The sequence below is a fragment of the Varroa destructor genome, unplaced genomic scaffold (assembly GCF_002443255.2).
Source record: "Varroa destructor unplaced genomic scaffold, Vdes_3.0 BEIS01000005.1, whole genome shotgun sequence".
Taxonomy (NCBI): domain Eukaryota; kingdom Metazoa; phylum Arthropoda; class Arachnida; order Mesostigmata; family Varroidae; genus Varroa; species Varroa destructor.
Window position 1 is genome coordinate 33,965,087 of NW_019211458.1, and position 26,975 is coordinate 33,992,061.

The 26,975-nt window shown below is 39.2% G+C and overlaps 1 protein-coding gene across 3 annotated transcripts; it reads right to left on the reverse strand.

Annotated features, from left to right (window-relative positions):
• Window positions 1-3,189: 3,189 nt before the first annotated feature.
• On the reverse strand, window positions 3,190-26,975 carry LOC111251080 (uncharacterized). 3 transcript variants are annotated; one of them, XM_022807354.2, is made up of 13 exons: window positions 26,636-26,971; window positions 16,127-16,211; window positions 15,398-15,932; window positions 14,796-15,112; window positions 12,349-12,467; window positions 11,862-12,015; window positions 10,081-10,158; window positions 9,690-9,877; window positions 6,408-6,627; window positions 6,084-6,174; window positions 5,819-5,892; window positions 4,770-4,950; window positions 3,190-3,683 (listed from the first exon to the last, which is right to left on the reverse strand). In XM_022807354.2, exons 2-13 carry the CDS (start codon window positions 16,193-16,195, stop codon window positions 3,574-3,576), a joined length of 2,136 nt encoding a protein of 711 aa, XP_022663089.1. In that variant the 5' UTR covers window positions 16,196-16,211; window positions 26,636-26,971; the 3' UTR covers window positions 3,190-3,573. The 3 variants fall into 3 exon arrangements, 2 of the variants coding, with proteins under 2 accessions (XP_022663089.1, XP_022663088.1); XM_022807353.2 differs by having other exon boundaries at window positions 14,796-15,932; window positions 26,636-26,972; XR_015328462.1 differs by lacking the exon at window positions 3,190-3,683 and adding an exon at window positions 5,604-5,672 and having other exon boundaries at window positions 4,814-4,950; window positions 14,796-15,932; window positions 26,636-26,975.

Below are 26,975 nucleotides of genomic sequence, written 5' to 3' on the forward strand. Positions count from 1 at the left end.
TTTTGCGTACCTCGGCGCTTTATCGCTGAATTTCTAAACTGGAATGCAGCCGAACGAGTATTCATGATGATCAGAATTTCGACGGATCGTCCTAAAGAGATGAGTGGGATCCGGAGAGTATTTTGACACGACCTTAATGATAAACAAGTTTTTTTTTCGTAGCTTCCTATGCGGAAAAGATTTCCGTGCCAGTACTGACAGTGGAAAATGTATGCTCCAACTGTCGGATCTTAGAGAATTACATGAGGTCATATGAGCTAAGATAGAAACTTTCTTTCGAGGAGGTTCCAAAGTAGATATTAGAGTTCTGTTTAGAGTCGCTGAAAGTGTTTAATAGGCTAAACAAGATCAATATTAATAAACAGAAGAAGAAAATCGTTTTCATATACATCAACTCCTATTCATGATTGTATCCGAATGATTCGGTTTGAACGTTTGAAGCAGATACGTTGTGTTCGAGCCGATTCTAGCGCATCATTACTAAGAGCTCGATAAAGCCACTCCTGCACAACTAATGAAGGGCTACAACGACTACTATGTAATTCAGTAGCCGCGTTGTGAGACGTATGAAGTCGTACCACACAGATGGGGCACAGAGTTCTATTTTGCAGGTATGATCTCGACGGGGTCCGGTTTAGCTGGTTTGGGCTCTGTTCTAGCTAAGATGGTTTATGAGAGCGATAAAAATCGAGGTAAATTAAAGGTAGATAGAACGCTTTTAGCTACACGTCGTATGCAATCGTTCGTCGTCCGTATGGTTCTCCTTGTTATTTAGCGGCGCTAGTTTGCAGGGGAAGTATGCCCGACATTACTGTTGCTGGCCTTACTGTTGCCTGGGGGATGTGTGGTTCACGAACGAACTACTGTCAAAGTGAGCCTCGCCAGCCCAAACAAAAAATGCTAACGCTGATGATTTTCACGTCATGGAACCCTGTGGGCCCTTCGATGTCTATGAGTGCTGCAGCATAGAAAAACAATAGGTGAACGGTCAGCCTTCTCCCGTGCGGACTTAATATACATCAAACTAAATAATTTAGAGGACTACGACATACGAATTACCCCTGTGTACGGATATTAACGACGCTAATTCTTCCCCTTCCTCGCATCAGCGATATGAAGGGCAGCACTATAATGTTTTTGCAAAGACATGTTCGAAAGAAGTACACAGTCAAATTATCCAAAGCAACTGCAAGCCGTTAAATATTAGAAGACACCATCATAGTTCAATCCATATAGTTATTCAATAACCCATTACCTGCTTCTACTGAAGTCAACAAATCACAGATTGATTCCGTCAATTAGAAATCGTCTCATGACAACGTAAAAAGACTGCTACTATCTATACTACTTATCCGGATGCGTCACTTGTCGTGGACTAAGACCAAACGACGATTCCAACAAAGATGCGGTTGCAAAACTTATTCCGGTTGAACCATCTGTGGGATCTTAAGACTAACTTAATAATATGAGAAATGGAAAGATTCTATTTTTGATCCTAATGTCTACCATTGCTGAGGTAGTAGCTGTCCGTTAAACGAACGTGTACTACGTGTGGCTTGAAAGGTAAATTTTTGATGCGATGAACCACACGGGTGTCCGTTCAACAACAGCGAGCCTATTGGTTGTGGGCCCGCAGTACGACCTACACGAAATAACAGGTATTAGCGGTCGTCGCATGATACGTAAACACTGGTGCCAGTTGAGCTTCCATCCACCGGTCCTCCTCTGGTCTTTTCCACACAGATGAAGGCAACGTCCTTCCTGCGACTGCTGATCAGTACCTTCTTTTTCATTTGAAATGATTAATTCTATAGTACGGAATTAATTGGCACTCACTGACAGTAAAAGGTGAATTAAGCTAGTTACGTTGCAGCGCCAAGAAATGCTCAATCGGAAATTACGAACGAAAACTGATGTGCTGCTAAAGCGGAAAGCAAATTTATGCTTTCCTTGTTATCCTTTTTTTGGACCAAAGCACACCATGTATTCAAGGCCATTGTTTTAGGTGCAAGGTACTAAATATTTAAGGTCTAGTGCTACTGTTTTAGTTCAGCAGGTCGGCTTTAGGCGGCAAGCGGCCACTTCCAACATGAAACACCAAATTAACGAGCTGAATGAAAGGTTTTAGTATAGGTACGCACGTTCCGAATGTCTTTTGTGGTACGTTCGAATTTTTCGTTCGGGTCTTGATTGTGGAATTTGAATTCTGCTTAAATTTTTACGGTATCACTTCCAGAGAAATGTGTTATAGGTATAATGATGAAACAGTTTTCTAGCTGAACGCATTCCGGTACGAAAGTTGCCGTTTTTCGAAATTAACGAAGCGGAACCCCTTTCCTCAAACCTCTAGCTTATATAGACCACATACTCTCGATTAGAAGTATACGCAATTATCTGGACGTGATACACTTGGTCACCGCATCATGAATATACGTTAATATTCTAATTTGGTAAATAGAACCATTTATTTGATACGTGGCAATCACGCCCTTCGACATCGACAACCGCGAAGCCGGACGGCCACCTTTCCTATGTAACATTCTCATTCATGTACATGCAGAATCGCAAGAACAAGAACTTGAGCTTACGCTGCCCGAAACTTTATGCAGCAATTTCGTTACGTACATATATAGTCAACTCCGTCAGAAAACATAAGCCGAAGCAAATCTACAACGGAAAACAGAGGTACGGTTTTTTCAGACTGCTTACAATAAACCCTTGTGATGCTTAGGCGTTCTTTTCGTTTTGCAGTACTATCTAAAATATATGTTCTTCTGTCAAAATAAGTAAAATAAATAATCTTCTAGATATCTCTATGTCTCAAGTGTTACGTCTAGTATCGCCGTTAGGCATTACATGGCTCCCAGCACGAAACTAGGTGTACCGGGTTCGAAGCTGGACCATCCTACTGTCCCTAAGGTTAGCAGGTTCATATGTTACCCACTATGCCATCACGGCAACGTCTGGTTATAGACGGTTTATACGTTCAACATATGTCCTGATAGTCTGCGTTCTTCATGCAACAATTCCCCGACGTACATCCCATTACCTTATAACCAAATGATTGCTGAGCATGACAGTGTCTTGCTGCCCTCAACGGGAGGTGCTAGTTAAGTCAGCAGAAGTACAAGTGAAAACCAAATACTAATGGAATAGATTATTAAAAGTATTTAGTTTCGAGTACATATCTAACATTTATCATCTATAGACAATTTATTTTGTACATTCATATATACATATCATGACTCTATCACATTGTAACTTGTGTCGAAGCGAATATGGCATTGTCACTTTTGTAACTATCTTATATACAAATTCAACATTTCATGTTTCAGAATAATTAATCTCATACTGTGCAAGTTTGAGGCTTCGAAACATTGCTTCGAACCTCGGTTAGCCTTCATGAATAGTTTTTTGTGCCACGGCATTGTAGCATGGCAAACAAAGAGATATGTGGCTCTAAAGTATTGAGCAAGTTACTCTTCTTTGAAGGAAACAGCGGGCTAAACAGTGTTTTCGTCGTCGAACCGCGCAGTATCAGTGGTTTATTCTTCTCTACGGATGTGATCCAGCTCAGTCGGACAGCTTGATGCCATGGGAGTCCCAGAAATGTTCTCGGAGGCTCGTCATATTTAGACAACTGAACCGGCAATGACAACACCGCCTTTCCATGGGGCGCGCACCTGTAAATAGAACGGCAAAATAAAGGTATGTCTAGAATACCTGCTCCGGATCCCAAAGACCGATGTCTCAAGTTGCAGAACGTAGCATTTTCGATTCTAGCTTTAACTTAAATTTTTTCAGTGTCAAGGACTGACGATACAACCCAAAGTATTTGTTCAGCGTACTTAGTAAGGCCTATAGTATTAAGAGATGTAGGCTTATCTTGCAAGTATTGCCCATCAAAACCGACTTAAATTGGTGTTCTGGGAATTTAAGTGGTGTTTATTCTTTAGATAAAAGTGCCTTTTTTAAACTTATTTTTGATAGTATTCTCAACTATAGGCTCCTTGTCGTTATATATGTTTGTATGTATGTGTGTGTGTAATAAATGGTTCAGTATAAAATGCTCTTACTCGAGTTATTAACCGCTAGGTTGCAATGAGCCAAGGGAAATCGGAGAATCAAACGGTTCACAAGTACGAATATCTTCCTGCAACGTCGTATTCAGTGAAAAATCACTACTACGGTTTCCAAAAAAATAGACTCCCGTGGAGTCCCCGATGCAAAGCTGAATCATAGTATAACCCTCCATCTCTATTAGATTAAGAAGGTAAAAGAACTGAGACAAATTCGTGCCACATGATTTAACTCGGTGTTGAATGTAGAGGCATAGAGACGCATGCTATTCTTCTTTTTTAAGTTGAACATTTTTAAGTTCCGATTCATACCGAAAATGTAATATCAGTAACTGAAACAAGCAAGATTAGTTTGATAGAGATGAGCTACTTCTATTGCGTAATCGCGCTCGACTTCCCACCGTAATCATGAGAGCGACAACAGTGGAAACGTTGCAACTGAAAACTCTCAGTCATTTACCATATTCACCAGACATTACTCTCACAGATTACCCAAATCTTCACTGGTTCTTGAAACAAAAATTGATAAAATTTTGACGTGACGACACACAGGCAATTTCGATTCCCGTAACCCAGATTCCCACAGCAGCGGAACAAATAAGCCATTGTCCAAATAACGGGGAATAATAATGGTGCATATTTTTGATTAGAAGTAAAATAACCATACATGTTAAAAAGGCATCTACAGACCTTGAAAGCTTCTCTTTTCCTGTGAATTTGTGGGACGCACCAGCGCGTTACACTTTTCAATGGTGTTCATATGGTCAATATTGATTTTTCGAAGGATCACGATAGGACACCAGGTGTTGTTCTGTGCCTGTGCTGTGCTGAAGGACGTCCATATACACGCCGCCTCGGAATTAGCTATGACCTGTAACAAGAGCAATTCGAAATACGTTGCTGACCGTAATTTACTCTAGTCTGAATTGTTAACGATTATTTCTATGGGGTGGGAATTCTAAATCTTAACTAATTCGATATCACTTCTTTATAGGCTGTATATGGCTGAAAATATAGGCTTGAATAAAATGTTCGTGTACAGACAGCAGCACCCTTGACAGATGTACTTATTCAACCTAGCCGTCATCTGCTTCGATTCAGAACTTAAACCATTCAAGTTGATTTGAAGAATGACTCTTATCAATGCGCAGGTAACTTTCTACAAGTGACTAGGAGCAAAACAGTATTGATGCGTTTAAATATGTCTGCTAATTTCCAGACCTAATTCACACTTTGGCGTACACAAGTGCTTCTGATACTTTTTAGAAACCGTTTAATAGCAGGGTTTGCCGACTTCGTATCTTTGTCGTTCCGGAGAGACTCTGATCGATTCAAAATTACTAATAAACAGCTGGTTTTTTTTGAATCTATTGTTTTTATTACATAAAACAAAATTTATAAGCTTTTATGAACAGGCTATACTTTCATATAAAGCATGGCAAATCATCGCATGCCCAGTGTTTTTCACACTGCAAGTAATAGCATCGTTTGACCCCTTACACAAGCAGAGAAAGAAGCGTATACCTGACAGACACAGAGGACTTCGAAGTTATGGTTTTCTCCGTCATCACGTGCTACTCATTCTGCAGTTGACTGAGACAGGGGATTTGTAATGCACGAGTTTGCTTAGTTTAACCGTTATAGTGTAGAACCTCAATAGAGACAATAATCTGGTAGTTGCAATACTGCAAGCGTATTTGAAAAGCATGAATTCAAAAAAAGTATGACGTTCTAGTTACCTTTTGGAGTTCTGCCCTGTTGTTGATATTAGACATCGCATGTATATCTGCCTTAGATAGTGATTCGGATGATCCTGAAAAGAAAACGAAAACAGAAAACGTAGACATTCATAAGCGGTGATTCCCACCCGACAACTTCAGCTATCACATCATAGTATTCCGTTACGTCGATGCAGTGCTTCGCAGTAACCACACGCTCTAAGCAAGTGCTTTGACGTTTCATTGAAAATAATGCTCACAATATTTTTATAACAATAATACGCACTCAGCTGTGGTAAAGGTGACGTCTGATTGAAATCTGCGTCTATCTCGGTATCACTGCCCCCATCGCTAACAACCGAATTCGCCGATATTAACTGAAAAGTGTGTTAAATTAGATTTCGGCAACCTGTTCGATCTTCAGAAGAACGATTCACAGATAGTTTTCCGAACGATGACCATACAATGAAAATTAAATAAAGGCTCTTGGAGATGCATATTTTTCCGTTTCTCCCTCTAACCTAATCTAAAATTACATGATTTTGGAATTATACATGGAAAACTTTTCTGGAAAAAAAATTAAACTGGTAAGTATTTCGGCTAACATTACCTCATTTTTCACCGCGGATTCCACCCTTACATCTGGTTTTGCTTTCTTTCTGAGCTTAGTTAAAAATGTCGATTTGCTACGCCGCTTCTTCTGCTTTGTGGTTCTGTTAGGCTCCTGACGCGTGCAACGGAAAGCCTGGGGTCTCATTATACGTTTGGCTAAAACGTATTTATAAATACAGTCCGCCTTCACAATAGAGACTAACGGACATGTAATATACCTGTAAAAAGACAGCCAGAAACATCCAATAATGAGCCCCAACAGAGAAGCGCATGACACAAACGAGCATCTTTTATGAGATTCCCGCAAAACTGGCCCGTGTAGGCCGTTGTGTGCTGTCCAAGAAATTTCGATGGAAGGATTACAAGTGCCCACAAATCAGCCCACTGTGGGTATGGCCTTCTATTTCTTTCATTCATATCGGAGTGTGAAATCTTACATCAGAGGTCTCACACTCATTGCATGTAAACAGATTGCACATCAACAGAAATGTACACGTATAGAAGTTTTGAAACTAAGCGCACCTTGTTGACCCATATGACAATTTGATTGAAAATGTTTTCGTTTCAAAAAATCTATTGCTCTAATAATGTACCCTGATTTACCTTTTGATTCCCATGCTTCTACAGGGTATGTAAGTTTGACACCATCATTACGTGTTATTTGATATGGTTTCTATGTATATAAAGTAGCATACTGGATTAGTGCATTTCCACCACTTAATCGATGGACCATTTCTGGTGCATTCTCCGGTGCATTAATGTTTTCACCTGTGTGCGCCTAAATAACAGTCAAGATTTTTGTAAGCAACGCCATTCTAAGTATTAGTTCTGGTAATTTACATGCTACACAGCACACCCATATATTTGACGCCCATCTCTTTGTGATGGCACTATGATCGATAATGTTTTCGTGCATATCTTCTTCTGAAGACCGACTTTGATGAGCCTGCAATCTTTCTGATTTCTAGGGTCTCCCACGCAAGCTACTGTAGTAGCAGACTAACTTCAGTCTAAAGCCGCCTGTTAACAGCGTGCTATGATTTAATCTGTGGGCTAAACTATTGATCGGCAAACTTCGCTTAGCAGCACCCTTCGCGGGTGGCCACCAGCTTCGCCCGAAATTATCTGCAACTCTATTTCAACAATTGTGGTCTAGTTATCGTTTAATCAGTATACACCTGCGCCGTCTTGAAAGACCCATCAGTTAATGAAGTTATCTTATTGCTATCAGCAATTGTCCAGGGGTAGAACTCGGTAAATGTAAGCCCTGGTGTCCATGTCCTTTTTTCTTACGGTTTCGCATAGCATCATTCTCAAGCCAATGCCTATGATGTCCACCACAGGCTCAATCGAGATCAGCAACCTTTAGCTTATAGCTGCTTTCGCTTCTTAACCGCTACCAAATCTAATCCTTTGGTAAATACAGCTAAAATTCGAAATTGCTCACATGTGATATAGTGCTTTTTAAGCACTACTCTCATCTGAATTGAAAGGCATCACACTACACTCATCAAGGACGAAAATAATAGCGGTCATGCTTAAGAGACTAACAACAATGGGTTACTTACAAGCCAGGCTATGTTGGTTCTCTATCAGGCTTTGCTCAGCCAATTACCCAGCTTTGGACCTCAATGACTCCCGTCCATGTACAGCGTCGACTCGATTGACCGCTGCCCCAGTTACTAACTCACAGTGCATCGCTGTTAGGGCAAAGCCTAAAGCCTCGTTGGTTCATTTTGCTCACATATGTAATATATATCACGAGCAATGTTAGGGAAAGTATTCCTTTCTAAGGACTTCTTTTAACCTTCTGCTTAGTCACACTTCTAAAGTTCGTAGCACTTCTCATTCTTAGTCATATGGAAATTCACCAGAGCTGTTTTTCAACCAAATGACTTGAAAAATTCTATATCCCTTATGTTTCCAAAAAAACTGGAAAATGTGCCCATTTTTAACCTAATAACATCACCTATGAGACCTAGAAGATTGTCTTGTACCAACCGAAGTTGCTTATAAGCATGCCAATTATTCCATTTCCAACACCTGTTTCCATTCTCTTCAGAGCCATGTCTGCGTGTGATGTCTTGACAATCATGCGATGAAACCGAAGAGCAAATCTGTTATGGATTTGGAAAACAGTACAGCTTCACCTTCCATTCATTTGGGAATTCGTCCTATCCAAATACCATTCGGTTTTCTATACTAAAGTCGCTTGCCTTGCCTTAGGTAACGATTGCAACTGCTTGTTTGACAGTTAGCTCAGCCCTGCCCTTCTGTCAAGATCCTCAATTCTTAACGCAAGATTAGGTTTTTGTTGCTTAGAGGCACACTACGATTCCGGCCTCTTGTCTGCCCGTGATAACATTTAGCATTGAGATTGACTTGGTCTACGTTCGACTTACTCATGCATTGTAATAGCTCACCTAAAAGCTTCCGTACAGCTCGCTTTAATACTGTAGAAGCTTATGCTATGCCGAATTCTTTTTTTGGAACTTTTCACCTATCGATGAAAGACGTATACTATTGTCCCAACTTTCTACCTTTTTCTATTTTATTCTACCTTTTTTTTTTAGTCTCAAGACGACAAAATCTGCGAGGACTCCGTGACGGGTCCGAGTTTCATTCAGTATATGCGTGCTCCGTTACTGCGTGCATCAAATAGGTTCACTGGAAATCGTGACCGGTAGTCACAAGCAGTAATCTAGCTTTAGTGGTTGCTCTTTGTTCTGTTCGTACAGCCGATCTTAAAACGTTCTGTCGCTTGCAACGATCGTCCTCATGTGTTTCGCTTAGATACTTCTACAAATCGGCAACCCGTTTCAAGCTCTATATCTGCCCAATGTTGGCATAAGCGCGCATGTAACATGGTCAGAGAATGTAATGGAAGGACCTTCGGTTGCTCATCGAAACCCAAACGCAATTTCATGACTTATTGGTTCAATATCCAAATAAGATCTAGCAGCTTTTCTGCTCGTTCATTAACGCAATTAGCTCCTTCTGCAAGATGTTTGGCGTTCATATTACCTGGAATTGTTCTGAGCAAGCTCAGTTCATTGGTAGCTTCTTTACATCCAAGTCATCCTTTGGCAACATAGAAACAGATGCTCGAAAATCTTTGTCTCAATTTCTCTGCGATTGACTCTCGTTGCACAGACATCTTCTACTTTCCCTGGGCTTGCATAGCATTCGCTTTAACCAGGACAGAGGTTAATGGCATAGGCACACCATTAACTGCTTGTCTATCTGAGTACGCAATATTACTTCAAATAAGGAAATCAACCTCTTAATCGTTCGCCGATCCTTGAGAACAGCTACAATATCCTTCTTCAAGGGTCTAACTGTTCGCAGTCGGTTCGCTTCAGGTTTTGATACTAAACCAAGCCCAGCCATCAATCGCTCTTTTGGCGCTGCTGTCTCACTAACTTGGGGCTTTATTGATCCAGGACACATTGACCCGTCTGAGTCCGCCTGTAAACAGGAAGATCAGAGAGATTTAGCCCTTAGTAGAGAAAATAAAATACGTTCTGCAAAAAAATTTCTGTTAGGCCTTGATAAGATTGTTTGCATATTAAACAATGTACACACTGTAATTAGATACAAACTACTCTAATAGGACTGACAAATTTAATTGATTTTTTTTCATCAAGTGAAGTGGCAGAACATTAACGAACCTTTTCACGTTTAATTCTGACTGGCGACCATTTTGCATCATTGTCGTCGTCGTCGTCGTCATCATCCGAGGATATTTCCTATGAAATGTTCGCAAGTGCATGCTAGTGTCTATAGGAGAAGTATGAAGTATGTATGTCGATTATATCCAGCTTTTTTGCTATGGTGAATTGCTTTCGAGTCTCGAAGTGTCAATAAAAATGAAAATTATACAAATCTATAAATAAACTCATTTAAAAACGCTTGTTTGTCAACAGATGAATGAATTTCGATCGTCGATTTCAGTTGTTATTTAAGGGAAATGTTGTGATTATTACTGTAAATCAAGGCATTTTTTTATTACATTTATGTCGTAAGAAAGTCCTCCCAACACAAGCATCAATGAAAAACGCTTGTAAAAGGGCTCAAAAGCTTAAATAGCCTGCTCGTCAGGGAGAAGAGCCGTCATAATTAAAGACATCGTGTCAATCAAACGAGAAATTTACAGTGTGATAAGAATTACTCATGGTAATAAGTCAGCCCTTTTTATTGCTGCTAGACAAATGAAGTGTATCCTGTGTTCAATACAATGTTCAGACAGTATAAACAACCTCATCAACGACATCGGTCACTCATTTCAGACGCAATTTGTTCGGCACATGCCTTATAGACCTTCATTCATTTTTTTTTTTAATATAGAGTGTACTATTAACAAATGTTCCTTTTAGCCGTGGATTGAAATAGATTGCTAAACTGTTTACACAGCTGTCGTTTGGAAAGGGAACCATTGTAATTTTTTTTTAAGTTTCTTAAATTTTTAAGGATACAGATAAATATCATATTGAATGATGGAGGATACGGGGATAGTAAAAGCATGCTTAGCCATTAGGAAGCGAGTAAAAAACTAGCAAGCTTTTTTTTTGCTATGCATAGATAGTAGTATACGATTATCGTAGTGTAGCGTGCTAAACGCCTTTATATAGCTAACATGTACGGCCATTGCTGATTTTAGAGAAAGTTCCTCGAAAGCCAAGCAAAAGCACTCTTGAGCGTTCGTTTGCATCTTGCATGATAATGTTTCTTTTAAGAGACGCTAGCGGAAATTTGGCCTAGCTAATAAACATAAACGTTTCATAGCTAATACATTTCGATAATTACCACGTCATACGGATGGGGTATCTCCCAGTATCGAAGATTTTTATTTACCCCTATAAGAAAAAAGTCTGCAACTGTAAATTTTGTCTTGCAACTGCTTTAGTAAGAAGACCAGTGGCGCGCAGAAAGAAAGACAACGCATTCCGCAAAGAAACCACATTTAAGTAATAACTACGTTACTATTACTTTTGCGCGTATATTTTATACAAGATATTCCAATTTAGTGAAGTAGAATAAGACCCGAAAGTTTATATCCTTAATCCGTGAATCTTATAAATCATCGCAAAGTTCGCTGTGACGAGTCTAGAATGAATTTCCTTTGAAAGCTTGTAGGTTGATCCGCATTCTCTTGAAGAAATGTAACATCCGAGTATCAAGGTCCTGAGAACATCGGCACTTAAATCTAATGTGATGATTATTAACAATGGGGACCATATTTACATCAGGCTCATCGCTGTTTCTCCAAATGGAGTTCACAAAGTCTTGTGGCGCCGTCCGACTGCTTACAGGTCAAAAGGTAAATTAAATGCCCTGGTTATTTCAGAGATACGACGACCTTTAATCCAGTTAAGCAACAAAAATATAGCTTCTCACCCGAAACATAATAATAATTCATGGTAAGTTCATGTCTATTTGATAAGGAACTTACCACAATTTGATCAGCTAAAGCGACTGGAGCTTTGAACTGTCGCGGCGGAAACCGACGTGGAGTTATCTTAATATTCTTGGGTATTTTCCACTCACCCATACCTTTGGCGACGATCTCATCTAATGTTATTTCTTTCAGTACGACACTCCCGTACCTAAAAAGACAAATTGCATATTCATTTAAATTGTCACTGATGAGTTAGATACCTCTTTGAAGATTATTTGCCAAACTGCTGGCCTTTATTCAACTTATTTAACACATCATGGTGCACCTATTAACAAAAAAGGATGCTTTCGATTTATAAACCAAAGCTGTTATTTGCGTCCTCTGTCCGTTTAACCGCGACATTTCGTTTTTTTCTCGGTCGAATAATGAAGTCCCCTTGAAAAATTATAGATTTGAAAAATATATCCTTGTGTTTTTAGGCATACTATTATAGTTTAACACTACATTCGTACTATATATAACGAAGCGATAACACATCTACCTCATGACGAGTGCGTCAATTTGATCCAAATGTAAGTTTTTAACTTCTTTTTTAGTGACTCGACGATGCGTTATTAGAGTGCCGGATCGATTCGAGATGCCTGAAGCCTTTCGCGGACTCTGAAATCAATAAATTTTGACAGTACACTTCACACGCTGTTCAAGAACATTGCACATTGACTTGCTTTATAAAAACGTACCCATCTTGAAGGACTGCATAAAAAATATTAATTCTCTATTGCGCCAAAAGTAAGCGAGCGATCTGGACAGTATTGAAAATACCATTGCTTTTCTGTATAGTTTTTAAACAGCCGCGTTCATTTTAAAGATGTTTTTAAAGTTCAAGTTAAAGATGTTTTCGGAGTTAGAAAATCTCTGGACGCAAACGTAACGCTGTTGCTTGTTGTGTTATAATGTCTAGGATAATCAATCATTATAATGGACTCTCATTTTTTGCTGAGTAAAATACCTACCGAAAGGATCATTGCAAGTAACCCAAAAGCGGCTCCGAAAATAATAGCTCTAACCGTATTTTAACAGCTGTTCATTCGCGATGTTCAGATGTTACTTAAATGCGGCGATAGAGACGAATCGTTTATCAGGACGTCACGTTAGCAAATTATTATTATTATATAGAAATATTTGTGGTATAAAAAAACGTTAAGGTTAAGGGTATTCATTGAATGGAGAGGCGATCTTCCTCTTCAAAAAATATTCAGCTGCGTTGCTTCTGGACAGACACCTACAGAGGGCCAGATGGTCCGATAATCAGATTATTGAACGCTTGACACTGTAGTAGAACATTTTTATAACTATGGAGTGAAATCGAGCCTAGGAGTGTATATTGTAATTTAATTTTGTGACATAAAGTACTGGGTTCGACAAATTTAGAAAATCCCATACTCGACGTTGGACCACGCGCAAAACGATCGAATCATTGTTTAATATCGGGAAGATGCGGGTTATGAAACAGTGGGGCTCCAGAAAATCTGTTAAAAGCGAGCGTTTTATTTTAATTGAGTATTCAGGTATGAAATAATTAAATAATGCATTTATTTACTTGGGACCTAATACTAGCTCGCATCTCGGCTAGTGACAGAAATCTGAATTACGAAAAATCGTAAAAATGTGTTTTATGCAGATTCGTGATCAATTATGAAATCTTATTTATTGTTACATTTTCGTATTGGAAAGGATATCTTGAAATGTAGGGCCCCCATTAGTAACCAGGACCGGAAAGCTGTTTACCGCTGTACTTTTCGGCGCAGGTAAAATCTTGATTGCCTATTTTTAGATCCGTCGAGTGATCACTGGAAGATATTACGTGAAACGTATGCATCTGTGGACTGAATCGGTAGTATAAATGTTCAGAATTATACGTCGGGAACTTACGCTAGCTTCCAGTTAGAACAAGACTGTGTGCTAGATCAGATTTTGAAGCTAGACCAAGTTCAATAGTGTAGTAAACTGATTGGGCCGTTTACGTTAACGACACGTGCTAGAACCAGTACTTCTTCAATGTCTAAGGCGATGCCCATCTGATAGAGATCAGTGCATACACGCGTAAACGCATTGTATCTCGCGAGACGGCGAGAGAGGTACATATGAAATGGTCTTTTGTGAGAGGAGATGATTAGGAAAAAAGACTGTGAAAGAGAAAGCAGCGGTGGAAAAGGCAACAGCGATCCTGACGAAGCAGTCGCTCGTGAATGGTAGATACAGAAGGACGCTCGTATACGACAATGAGTAAGTGAAAAGCATTACAATCTAGTAACATGCCGAGTTCGTGCATGTCGTACCTGTCCTGTGGACTCCAAGCGTATTATCTCAACACGAACATAAAGCGGGTAAAGCATCCTCACGTAGTAAGTAATAGAGTACGTTCGAACACTAACTAACGCAACGTTCGATAGCACTAGTTCCATATAATTCATATACGAGAAAAATGTATGCATACCCAATACTTTGCTAACTAACAACAACTCTTATAAGAACAGCTTATGCAAAACTCCGTCGGGTTTCAACTAGGAATTTCTAGTTTCAACGGAACGAATGCCGTAAACGATTATAAAAAGCGCTGTGGTAAAATAATTATATAACTGAATTTGTCTTCGTAGTGATGAATACCACATAGCGTCAAGCAAATGAAAAGAAGGCTATAAGGCAAAAAAATTTGCACTAAGGTTAATAGAGGGGTGGTTGCCCTGGATGAAGAAATGAGGCTTTGACTTTTACTAAATAGGTCATTAATGACTAATCTGACTATTGAAAAATTCCGGTAAATAAAATATATCTAGAACGGATATGATTTTACAGTACAGAGCTCTGAGACTTCTTCTCGTTCCGGTCGGCCACATAGGTACTAAGACCAATGTTCTAAAAAAGACCAGGTTTTAACAGTTGTGTATTGAATTACTGGCTCAAATAAATATCACAAATGTAGCATACTTGTACAGTGATGCGGGGTGGTTTTCCACGTGTCGAAGCATCCATTGTTGAAGACAGTACAGCATATGGCTTCTGCTGTATTGTAGCAGATACGCATGCCGGATTTTCTATTGGACGTGATGTGCTGTTGGATACGTGTATCACGTTTGCAGGGCTATCCATATACGGCGTATACCTTCCGCTTCGAAGACTAGTTGGTGTTGTTGGATACCTTGGCACTGAGGAGTCAGGCAGTGCAACTCGTGGTCGAGGTGCAGTACGCTCAACCTGGGCAGGGGATTGTATGATACACGGTCGAGTCTGTCTCACTTTACCATCTGCGAGGACAACAGGTGCAGAAATAGTTCTTGGATTAGATCCCGGGCGCTCGGTTTGAACGTGGCCACCATTAAGAACATGTAAAGCTCTACCATTTTGCACGTTCGCGTTTTTGGTCATTGTTTGTGTAGACTGAGTGATGATACTGTGTAGGAGAGATGCTGCACGCGCTAACGGAGGCCGACCGCGGCGCCCAGAATACGATGCGCTTGCCACGGACGCCCGAGAGTGCGAAGCCCGAATTTCTGACGGCGAAAAGAAATTTCGATAAACGATTTCCATACCTGCTCCCGATCGAGGCATGAGTCCAGGACGAACTCCGCAACTTGTGTTAGGAGGTATTGGTGGGCGCACCTTGGGTTGTATCTGAATCGAATCGTTCAGAGCAGCTGTAGTGGCAGGTGTGCTAGCTACAGGGCGTGATGCTCCCCTTACCGCAGTTGGCACTGGACGGCATGAATTCGTGCGAATCACTGGCGATTGCAAACTTAAGTTTGAGTCTGTGTTGGATAATTTTGGGATAGGATGACTTGGTTTTGCTACTTTGGGAGCTTCAACTTTGGTTACACACACTTCATCATCGCTATCCGAAAGCTCAATCACTTCTGCTAGCCACACCCTATTTCCTTTGGCTGCAGGGCCAGAAAACGCATGACTCTGAGCAGGGGTATTACGCCTTCTCCCTGTCTGACTATCGTGACCAGTCTTGTTGCCATTCTGACCTGCGGATTTCACCTTGATGCCGTCCGCTCGTGGCACATCTGCCGCCAATGATTCCACTGAAGCAATTACCATCCTACCCGAGTTGTTGTCTTCGTTCTGCGATGTTCAAACCATACACACACAGTTATTAGCTGGAAAATGTATTTAGGCTTTTTGGTGCTAGCGATTCTCTTTCTTTTCCTTTGTTTATGTGAACATAGCGCAGTAACAATAGTTACACCAAATATAACACGGAATAACTGATTTTATGCATAAGTGCATCACATTACAATTTTATTGATACTACTTACCCTTATGCAAAGGCTTTCAACGGCAACGATGGACTGCATACTCTGTCCTTCCACAAGCAAATTAGGCATTTCGGAACATCTTTTTCTGCAAACATAAAAGGAAACCATTACTTCTAAGCCTAATAAATGTTTGGCCTGCCACAACTAACCTGAAGATAAAAACATATTTTTAGAAAAACCGATGATTCATTTAAAAGCTGCTAAAAGCAGTTGAAAAGATTCGTGTTCACTTAGTGAACGAATCATAAAAACATAATTCAACTTTATAATAAAGCCAGTGTTTACCACTAACTTCAAAAAAAAACACGGCGCACGTGAAATTGTGATGGATCAAATTTACCTTTTTTTTTGTTTTCGAGTTTTATGCCCAACAGCCCTTTTTTAGATATTATTTCAGATAGCTAGCTCCTAGCGCGAAACCCGGATTCGGACCTAAACTACTCCATCTTGCTAAATTTTGCAGGCGAACAAGTGACGCAGTAGGTTATCATCGGGACACACACAATTCTAACAGAAAATGTCTCTATCAATGTAAATGTAAATGTGAAAATGTATCTAACAGAAATGGTCATGGGAAACCGGTACAGAACTACCATAAATCCGCAGTAGAATAAATTTCACTTATCCGCACGGTCTTGTATTTTGTTGAAGGTTAGGGCAATTCATTCGCACTAACTTTGTGGTCAAGATATGTTTGTTCTTCTCAGTTAATTGTTTGTTCAATGCTCGCTAGACCTCGAATCGAAAAGCTAAATTGCATATATCATCACGGTAACTTAGCCTTGTATTCCTTGTTGGTTGAACTTGGTTCATTGGAAGGTGTGAAAATTTTGACACTAAGAAACGCGCAGGAAGGGCTGGCTTTCTATACAACGTACATTGTTTTGGCATGTGTACTAACTGCGACAGTTATGTCGCAGTTTCACTGATTTCACATAATATCACTGATTCAGTTCAAGGCCATCATTGATCGAGTTACGATCTACGCCATTTGACAAAGCGCCTTTTAAGCTTTAGACCTATCTATCATTGAATCGAGAGTTTCGGGGGCAAAGCGAAGTGGTCGAGAAGTCATTCGTATTTATTAACAAGACTTTTACTATTTATATTGATGGATGTACATATCTTGTCTCTTGTGCAGCAAGCTGTATAATATTTAGTCGAGGTTACTCTAGTCTAAGCTATGATCTGGCAGTAAGTTCTCGTTTTTTACGAGGATTTGACCTATACTATTGATATACACAACACTACCGGGATAAAATGCGCCATTAAAATGGGCGCTGTGCATAGAGTAGATTAAGACTGAAACTTTTGACCCTAATACGACACTATAGCAACCACTTTTTGTTTAGATGCGGCACAAGAATAAGCTACACGAAAATACACTATAGATTTGTTAGCAGAATAGTTTCACACTAACATTTTTAAATTACCTGCAGCTACTCATACTAAAAATTGTATTGCATGGCCTCTTTTCTCAATCCTTAGGTTTCACGCGTTCTAAGAGGGTCTCATCCTGCAGGCCATAGATAAAAAGGTTAATAAGCTACCCTTCATATTAACTGCACGAGGTGCATATTTGTTTGTATACCGTGTGACATACATTCAAATAAACTTATAAATGCGTTTAAAATCTGCCACTCTCTATTGAGCAGGACGTAAATAAGCTTAAAGTTTTGATGTCACAATCAAGCACATTCAGCCGAAGCCTGATTTTTAATACGCTGTTTTCTTCCCCAAAAATGCGTTCAGCCTCAATCTAAAGTTTCGCAGTTTTTGTCGACGCTACCTATCTAATCCGTCGCTGCTTGCTGACGCTGGAGTTATCAATGGATAGTCATACTGGTAACGTGTCTCCTTGACATCTGTGATGCAAGCTGTCTGCCAACACTGACGGAAATTGCTCTAATTTCTATACAGAATTTATTACAGCTCCAGGTGCATACACTGTTGTAAACGATAAGACAGGCCCTGCGCTGCAGGACCTTCAAAGCCATCATGTATGAATTAATAAAATGTCTTTTCCCGTGCTTTTCCTTAAACTCTGAGAATTTTATGATTCGAAAATAAAAAAGCTTTTACAACGAGTGCAGCTAATATAGTGAAGAAACAATAGAAAAAGTACGAGGAATTAAATTGGAGGACACTTGAAACGAAATTGAAAGATGTTAAACCGAGGTTTCCTACGCCCATCAAGTTAGTAATAACAACGTTAGTGCACAATTTAAGCAGGCGTAATAATATTTGATTAACCAACTGAAGAGAGTCCTGATACCGGAATCTTTCATGCAATAAGCATGCCAACCTCCATAAAGATAATTTGTCCTCGACTGATGTCTCCTTTCATTTCAACATTTTTATTTAATGAACCATCGGTTAGCACTTATGGAAAATTCAGACGTATGTTAAAACAGTTAACCTTCACAGGGTATTCGGACGATATCGACATGGCTTAGTGTATCCATAGTTTCAAAATTCTAATTTTTTGCTTTATTTGCATCCCTGGCTGATCCTGATCATAATTTAGCTGCTTCTCGATGCGAAATAAATATATATGGAGTTTTTTGCGTTTGGCACTAGTATTAGTATTGCTTTCGATGGTTCGCTCCCAGCGTCAAAAGAAGCGTGTTACGTCCTCAGAGTTAGCAAGCAAATACGTTAACATTATGCACCATTACAGGGACACGTGCCTCCATTATGACTAATCTATTTTGTGTCTTTTTCGTGGCTGGCCATCTTGAGTTGCCGATATCATTTACAGCGCTGTTACTAAATTAACTGTTTTGGAACATACAGTAAGCATCCTCTGGAGTATCACGTGATACGCTAAGCCAAAAAACATTATTTCTTAAGATGACAAACAGCTTTCTTTAAAATGCAATGTCCGCATCAGAACCTCCCCTAAGGTAGTGCTTTATATGGTTCTTTTGTTCAACAAAAACGCATAATAATGAAGTTGAAAAATTAAAAAGATTAAGTTGTAAGCGACTTTTTGGATGCCAATGATATTGTTAGAAGTTGTGAAATTTTTTCGAACTATATAAATACATGTACTCAGATATTTCAACAATATAAAATCGTAACGGGTTAATGTTTGTAAAGACAAAAAATCGAATTTCTGTCATATCTTCTCTGATATCGCGAAGTATTAGCCTCACGTATGCTGTAATTTATAAGGTTGGAACTTTGATGTTTTGTCTCAAAGTACAGCGCTTTGCTTAGATGCTAGCACCAAATTAATTTATTATGTATTCGTGATCACCCATTTCAACCTTCTCTTTTATGCCAATTACTCTTTCGACAGATATTTTGGGTCTAGTGTTGAAGTCGTCCAGCTAGGGTTTGAGACACGAAAACAGATTGATTACAATAGCCACAGACAGTCAAGAACAACCATGCCCTCAGGTCCTGCCAAATATAAGGGCCACATTCTGCTCCACACACTTGGACATTGAAATAGAGAAAATTTCTTCATCAGAAAACGTCAAACTCCATCTACTGATTAAGGAAGGTGCACGTACTTTGTAAAAAAAAAAAAAGTTTGTTAGCACAGTTATGAGCTTAGCGGATCCAATAGTTAAGTTGGCCACAAAAAATGACAACTGATGATCTAGAGGCAGCTGCCGCCGAAAATACAGAAACTTGGACAAGATTCCAACGGAATATAAACTGCAATCATAATAACGAACTAAAATATAGCGGACAATTTCCTCAGTTGAGGAAAGTTCAAAATTGGACGCGATGAACGCGTGATCGGATAAATAAAATCGCATTATTATTCGCGATCTATGCAACTTAATGGTAACTGCTTGCAAAACATACAATGTGTTTTAAATACAAAAGTAGGTGTCATCACTTCAAGCAATGCATGAAAGTGGTAAACTTCTTCCATCGCGAAACTTTTGGACACTAAGCTAACAGCTTATTACCTGCAAGTAGCAAGTACCTGGTATATAAAATCGGACTCAGGGATACGGCTAAAAACAAGAACGGCATTAAAACATAACAAAATGACCAAGTTCCTGCGGTAGAACCTAGATAGAAGCAATTATGTAAGTTTATACGAAGACATCAATGCACATTCGATTTTTTATCAACAACAGAAAAATTGGTGCACAGTCAATGATGGTTCCCTAACTTTCACAAAATTGATTAATGCGACAATGGGCACACTAACGACAACTAGGAAAATTGCAGAGTGGAAGGTTCAAAACACGAAACTAAGCCTCTCGCATCACCTTATTAACCAGCCACCATTTTGAAGATCCCTTTTCAAAATAAATTTTTCCCCGTACCTTTTGTTAGACATAATTAATATGAGCAGAAATACTAGCGGGATGAGAAAATCAATTTCATACATCAAAACGTCTACAAAACGTTGTCTACAAAATTTGTCTACTTAATTCAATAAATAAGGTTGTGGAACATTATAGCAAACAGACCCATGACTGAAAACTAAAAAACACATTTGAGGCTTGTTCACAATCGACACCGTCGAAAAGCTTATAGGTCTGGCAAAACAAAAAATAAAAGGCAGATGGAGAAGGAAAAGGCGCAGCATTAAGATATTCGCATTGCCTTTAGCTACATAAATAACTACTTAGGTAGGAGAGATTTATAGTGCGTTATGGTAATACGTATTAAATGAGCACGGGGTCACGCAACGATTAAGACCGCTACTGTGGAATGTAATATACGACGATATCTTAAACTAAAAATACCTGAACGGGGTATTAATAGTAGCCTTTGCGGAATCGGTGATCATAGTCAGAGATAAGATCGAACCCAACGTGAAAACTGATAATACTATAAATATAATCATAAACTAGATCAGGAAGCACTAACTCAAAGTAGGCTTTGAAAGACCGAGCCTGCTCTGTTAAATGGCAGAAAAAATGTGAAAACAAAGTCTACATAAATGGCTACACAGTTCTGTTTTATAAAGGACTAAAACACTTAGAAGTGGCCATTACTGGACATAGCCCATGTCAACTATGCGACGATAGAAGTAGTTAGAGCAGTGGAAGACCTCATTAAAAAAATTCCAATAACACAGCGCCCTGACACAAGAGCTAGAAAGCTACTAGCTTTAGTCACAAACCGCACCGACCTATATGCTGAATTATTATGGAGTACTATGATGCAGAAGAAAACCAGCAGGTGCAAGCTTAAGAACCGTAAGAGGTAAGTCGCGATAGGAGCAGCTAGATCGTTCAGAACTGTTTCATACAAAGCAGCATTAAGTATTGCGAGATTGATCTCTCAGCAACGAGTATTCTCAGCAACACCAAATAAAATAAAGGTTAATACAAAAAGAAAAAAATTACACTAACCAGCTTTGTCGATCCCAGTGATCTCTACAAGTTAGATTAGAAATTGTTTCCTAATATAACAGAACGCACGCCCGGGTATCATCCTATCTGGCCTAAAAAGGCCTCTTCCGGATGCATGCAGAAAGTGACTTTTGAAGTAAGACAATGGAAGAGAGATACGCCGAAAACTGGCCCGTAAAATGAGATATATGAAATGGGTGAACATGATGCTCGAAAGCTATGAAAAATGGTAAATCATGGAAGAAGTTGCAACCCGAATGCTACAGCTATAAGCGTCAGCAGAAATAAAAATTAAAAACACAGCCAATGACCACGAAACATGGTTTAAATATAATTTTTGAGTTTTTATTTATATTTGCTCAGAGAATTATACGGCCGACGTATAGCAGAACCATTTTCGGTCGCTAACCGGACAGATGCAATATGAAGCGGGTAAAGTTTTAGTAATTAGAGGTTCTCAGTGCAAAAGGCTTTGCAGCATCATCAAGAAGCCTTACAGGCCCCGATCATATTGAGTCGAACATAAGTCAGGCGTAAAACAAAAACTAACGACTTCCTAAAAACAGAAGTGTTGAGGCCCCTTTCACTGTTCGACATACGGTTACTATTTTTATTCACCAGCTATCGAGAGAAGTGCCGGTCCAGCATTATCTATCGAGTCATTTCTGTTGGTTAACCTTGTTTCCTCAATACAATCAAGCCACAAACAAATCTTAACCGTTTTGTTCTTCTCATGTATATTTCAATGTCTGAAATCCTGCCAGTCCCACCAAACACAAATCACTGTTTTCCTGGGATGAAGATCTGGCTTAACCCTATGTTTGGGCGTATGTTCTGGAGCAATCCATTCATTCCTATACTTGGATATAAAGATACCACTTCTCAGTGACGATTCTGTGTGAAAATATATTATTATAGATGCATGTTACTCATCGTCGAATGAGATATTTAGAGGTAATGAGACGCCGTGTTTCCTTGCAATAGTTACTCAGTTTGTGAGAGTTGTCAATCTTTGGGTAAGTCGTATATTCTTAAAGTGCCTAACGATATTCATATGATCGCCGTCTATTTTTTCGCCCAATTAACAAATTACTTACCCCCCGTCTTCTTTCAAAAAAGTCTTCGATCGACCTTCACCGACCTCAGATGGCCAATCGGGGAGACAACTTTGCAAGTCAGTTTTATGCAGCCTTTTTAGAATCCTCGCTGTATACACATAAATATTTCATGCTACTTCTGCAGCAGCTGTTTAACCTCAGCAACAGGCCAAGCCGAAGTGTCAAAAGTATATTTTTTCACCCAAAACTTCCATTTTTAGAGCTTGAAGCCGACGCGAAACTCTATTCGTTACACAATGAGGTTACGACAAACTTACCAAAGAAAGATAGATCACTTATAATACAGAAATAAAAAACAGTAGTAGTAAAACTAACGTATTCATTTTATATTTATAGGAAATGTATTTCCAAATTCGGCAGGTTGTAAGTTTTCTCTCACCGGCCGCTCAATCGCTAGTCTCTAGCGGTCGAGTTTCGTCACTTCTGTAAACTTAGCTTAAACTTAAAAAAAACTGCTTCGGAGGATTCTGCAAGGGGCTGAGGGTGCCGGAACCTTATTTTATGAAAAAAAGAAGTTTTGCTAAGTGACGGTAAGAAATACCTACGGATCCACAGTGCTCACAAGAACAGGGGGAGTGATGCGTGAAGCCGTATCGACGTGGCCCGGTCTTCGCATAGTATAACCTAGAAGTCGTAACGAGGGCGGAACACTAAGACGTTTTTCAACAGATATTCTAGTAACACTCTCTTCTGGAGGAGGTCGGCCCTCCAGAAAAGGTCTCTAGGTAGATGAAGATAAGAGGGCGACGAGGAAGGGTCCGAGGGGTTCAACAAGGCCAAGGAGACTTATTGACTAGCTGGAGGCAAGCGACTATAGGAGAGCGAAACTTTGCGAGCATCGTAGCGGTGGCTGACCCGATTTAGTATAGCGTCTCGATATAGGCCGCCCGACTTTATACGCCAGAGGACAGTGACCAGCCGGTAATCAAGATGCTGGGTCTGCGTAGCCTGCTTTACTAGTCGTTGCCTCGACGCGTTCTGTTGTCAGTGTAAGAACAGGCCACTTCCAGGTTGATTGCCCACGTGCATGACCGTCAAACACTATGTCGAGCCTGCGCGACTTCTCTGCTGTCCGATTCTTCAGGGCGCCGGCTGTTTCGTAGTTTGGAAATCAATGCTGTACTGAAGAATTATGCGACAAATCCGGGATGAGTGCTGTTTCGGCTGAGTTCCTAAAACACGCCGATTTATGGTTTCTTGGTCAGAATGTTAAACGGATCATTAGATCGCTCCACGGCAAATAGTAAAATTTAAAATCAGAGGGGATCAGGTGGAGGCATTCGCGGACATCGAAAACTTGGTGTACGATGTCGCCCTCGGACGGTCGGTTCTAAGAATTTTTTTAGTTTTTTCCTGGTTAGATGTAAATCAGTTAGTACGTCAGAAGTTTACCAGAAAAAAAAGTCACTTAATACCTCCGGAGTTGCCAAAATGGGTAGTCCCGTTTGCGGCGTTATTGATATCCATGGTTCAGATGTAGGGGGTCTTGTATGCATATCGTATGAGCATCTTCGTTACCCCGTATTATGTAGCGACTTGTGAGCCGAATAAGTTATGAGTAAGGCACCTCCTCGATCACATCATACCTATTGGAAGTATATTTATTGTAATTACCTAATTTGCACATCAATTTTTTTTCAGTACGCTGAAGTAAATAAACAATAAAGAATTAAAATCGAAAAAAAAAAAACAAACTTTTTGGCTGCCATTTACAGAATATTTTCGGAAGCGTACACATGAAACGTTTCACCACATATTTCATTTATTATTTTATGTGTCGTTGTTAAACATTTAAAATGTAATGAAAGGTCGGTCTGACATTTTTATTGCAATGTAGACATCATAATATTACAAATAATTTACTAAATCCATTTAACCTTATCGAAAATTCTCCAAACTTATTTATTCATATCAGCTATTATTTAGAAGATCATCCCATTGAATAAACACTACTTATGCTTACTGTTTGGTGGTAATAAATCTCACAAATATTATATATCCGAAAACATAGCAAAAAACAGAGCGTTTCTTCACGCTAAATTCGGCGCTATTTCTACTGCTGTATTTTAAATGGCCGAGTCATCATGTCAGTTAAATGACATACCACCCTCCATTTTTAAAAATAGATCGCTACTCAGTACAATAGTACGTTCCCATTGTTATTTCAAAAAGGATGATAAAGCTTAGCTGTCTCTATATACAAATTGAGTCCAACTTTTGATATATCTACATTAAATATAGATATATCAAAAGTAATTTAATGTACTCTGTACATTAAATGTACAGAGTACATTAAATGGGAAAAGAATAATCGTTGTTTATAAATATTATAGATTCGATGGGAACAAACGATAGAAAATATAACGGCCTCCTGCTGCACTGTGCCCGCACACATCCGTTCGACACCGTGCTCAAAATTTCAGCATTTTAAAAACAATATGCTGCATACTCTCAAGAAAAATATGTTTTTATACAAAATCTAGCTTACTTAACGGCTTGAACATATAGACTACGAACAGCAGAAAGCTCGTCAATTGAGTAATAGAGCTGCAAACGAGTGCACAATCCATTTGCCTACAAGATCATCTTTAGTCATAAGGCTCATTTTCATGTTGATGACTTTGCAAACAGCCGGAATTATTTCATTTGTTATGACGAAAGTATAAATAAATCCATATCCGTTCCGTGATAATGATACTCCAATTTTTTAAGCCACGAATAGACGTTAAGAGCCACAAGAACAAGTGGTTCTGAACAAATGGTTCCGTTTGCTGTGTTTTGCGTGAAATAATGGCATTATTTCACAAAACGTTTCCTGGTCGACCATAGTTGGCCGCTCAGATGGTGCGATTTAACGCGTTCGAACTTCAGCCCTTGTAATTTTGGTACAAACCATGATCGGACATTCCGCAAGACGAGAAGGACATTTACGAGACGTACTGTTGCATTTGTCATGTCGACTTAATCCACACCTTCTACCTAACGTCGAAGACAAGATCTCGGTATTAAAGTTAAACAAAAACTAGTTTATTGATAATTTGAATTTCTCATCTTTGTTGAGGTCCTTATATATTTTTGTGAGAAGGGCATAAACTACTATATTTATCTTATCCATTAGAAAGGTGCGCATAAGAAAATGCCTGTTCATAATTTATAAAGTAAAAATCCTTTAGCATTTGGTGGTCTTTTTTGGTGGACACTGATTTCCGATGTCTTTTTACAGACACCATATTTGCAAGTACTTTGCACAGGATTGATTGGTTTCGAGTGATTCTTTATTGCATCTCTGCTTTGGAAGCATTTCGTATCACTTTCTGAAAAAGATAACTTGCGCAATGTAATATCGAAATCACGAAATGACATCTTTGGTAAGTTCCAGCCCGTAATCCCGTGAGCTGTCGTTTTGGGTGAAAACTGTGTCTTTTTTTCGATTCCACCTAATTCCTACCATTTTTGATAGGAACAGGAAAAACAAGAAATGTACAATTTCTTCCAATATCCCGTTTATTATATATATATATATATATATATATATATATATATATATATATATATATATATGTATATATATATGCTTCTTTCATAATGATATGTTCGTATTTCACTAGTTGAGTCCGATTCTCGCAAACTAACATAGTTATTGCATACACTGTTTTTTTTTAAGATATTTGCAAACAGCTATGAGCTCAATAGTTCGGGCTTAGAATCGTTTAATGTGCAACTACTGCTATGCTTAATTTTAATACCGAAGTTACAAAATGGCAGATCACGGTATATATAATAATGTACAACAAGTAAACCAGTCAACTTTTCCACGAGTTTTTCATCGAATATGGAATCTTGCGATACAAAAGATCAGTATCACATAAATTAGTGATCTATCTGTCCAAAATCTTACTAGAAAAATGCATTTTTGGTTGGAATACGTTAGGCTTACCGTTTGCAAATAATGAAACAATGTTCAGATCTAAATAGTGGTAACTAAGCTTCGTTGTCAGTCATAACACTCGAGCTAATATTTTTATTCAGAAATATAATAAGAATACTTGTAGACTTACACATAGAAACGGTCAACCTTTAGGGAAGTTATGTCAGGTAAGATATAGGCTTCTGATACGACAGACGATGCATTCGAGATAGCGCTGCGTTCCCAACGAACTTCGGTAGCATTACTGTATGCAGAATTGTCACATAAATTGGATAGCCAGAAATTTACAGTTCACTCACAGCACTCACCGGTGTCTGGTATATGTATACTGTCAACAATAACCCTTCCATTTCACAATAAATGTTGTCTTTATGTTTTATAAGCCACGGGTGCTTAAACAGTCAACACCGTTTACAAACAACTCTTCTGAGACGAAGGGTCCCAACTACAATCAAAACATTTCATGAAGC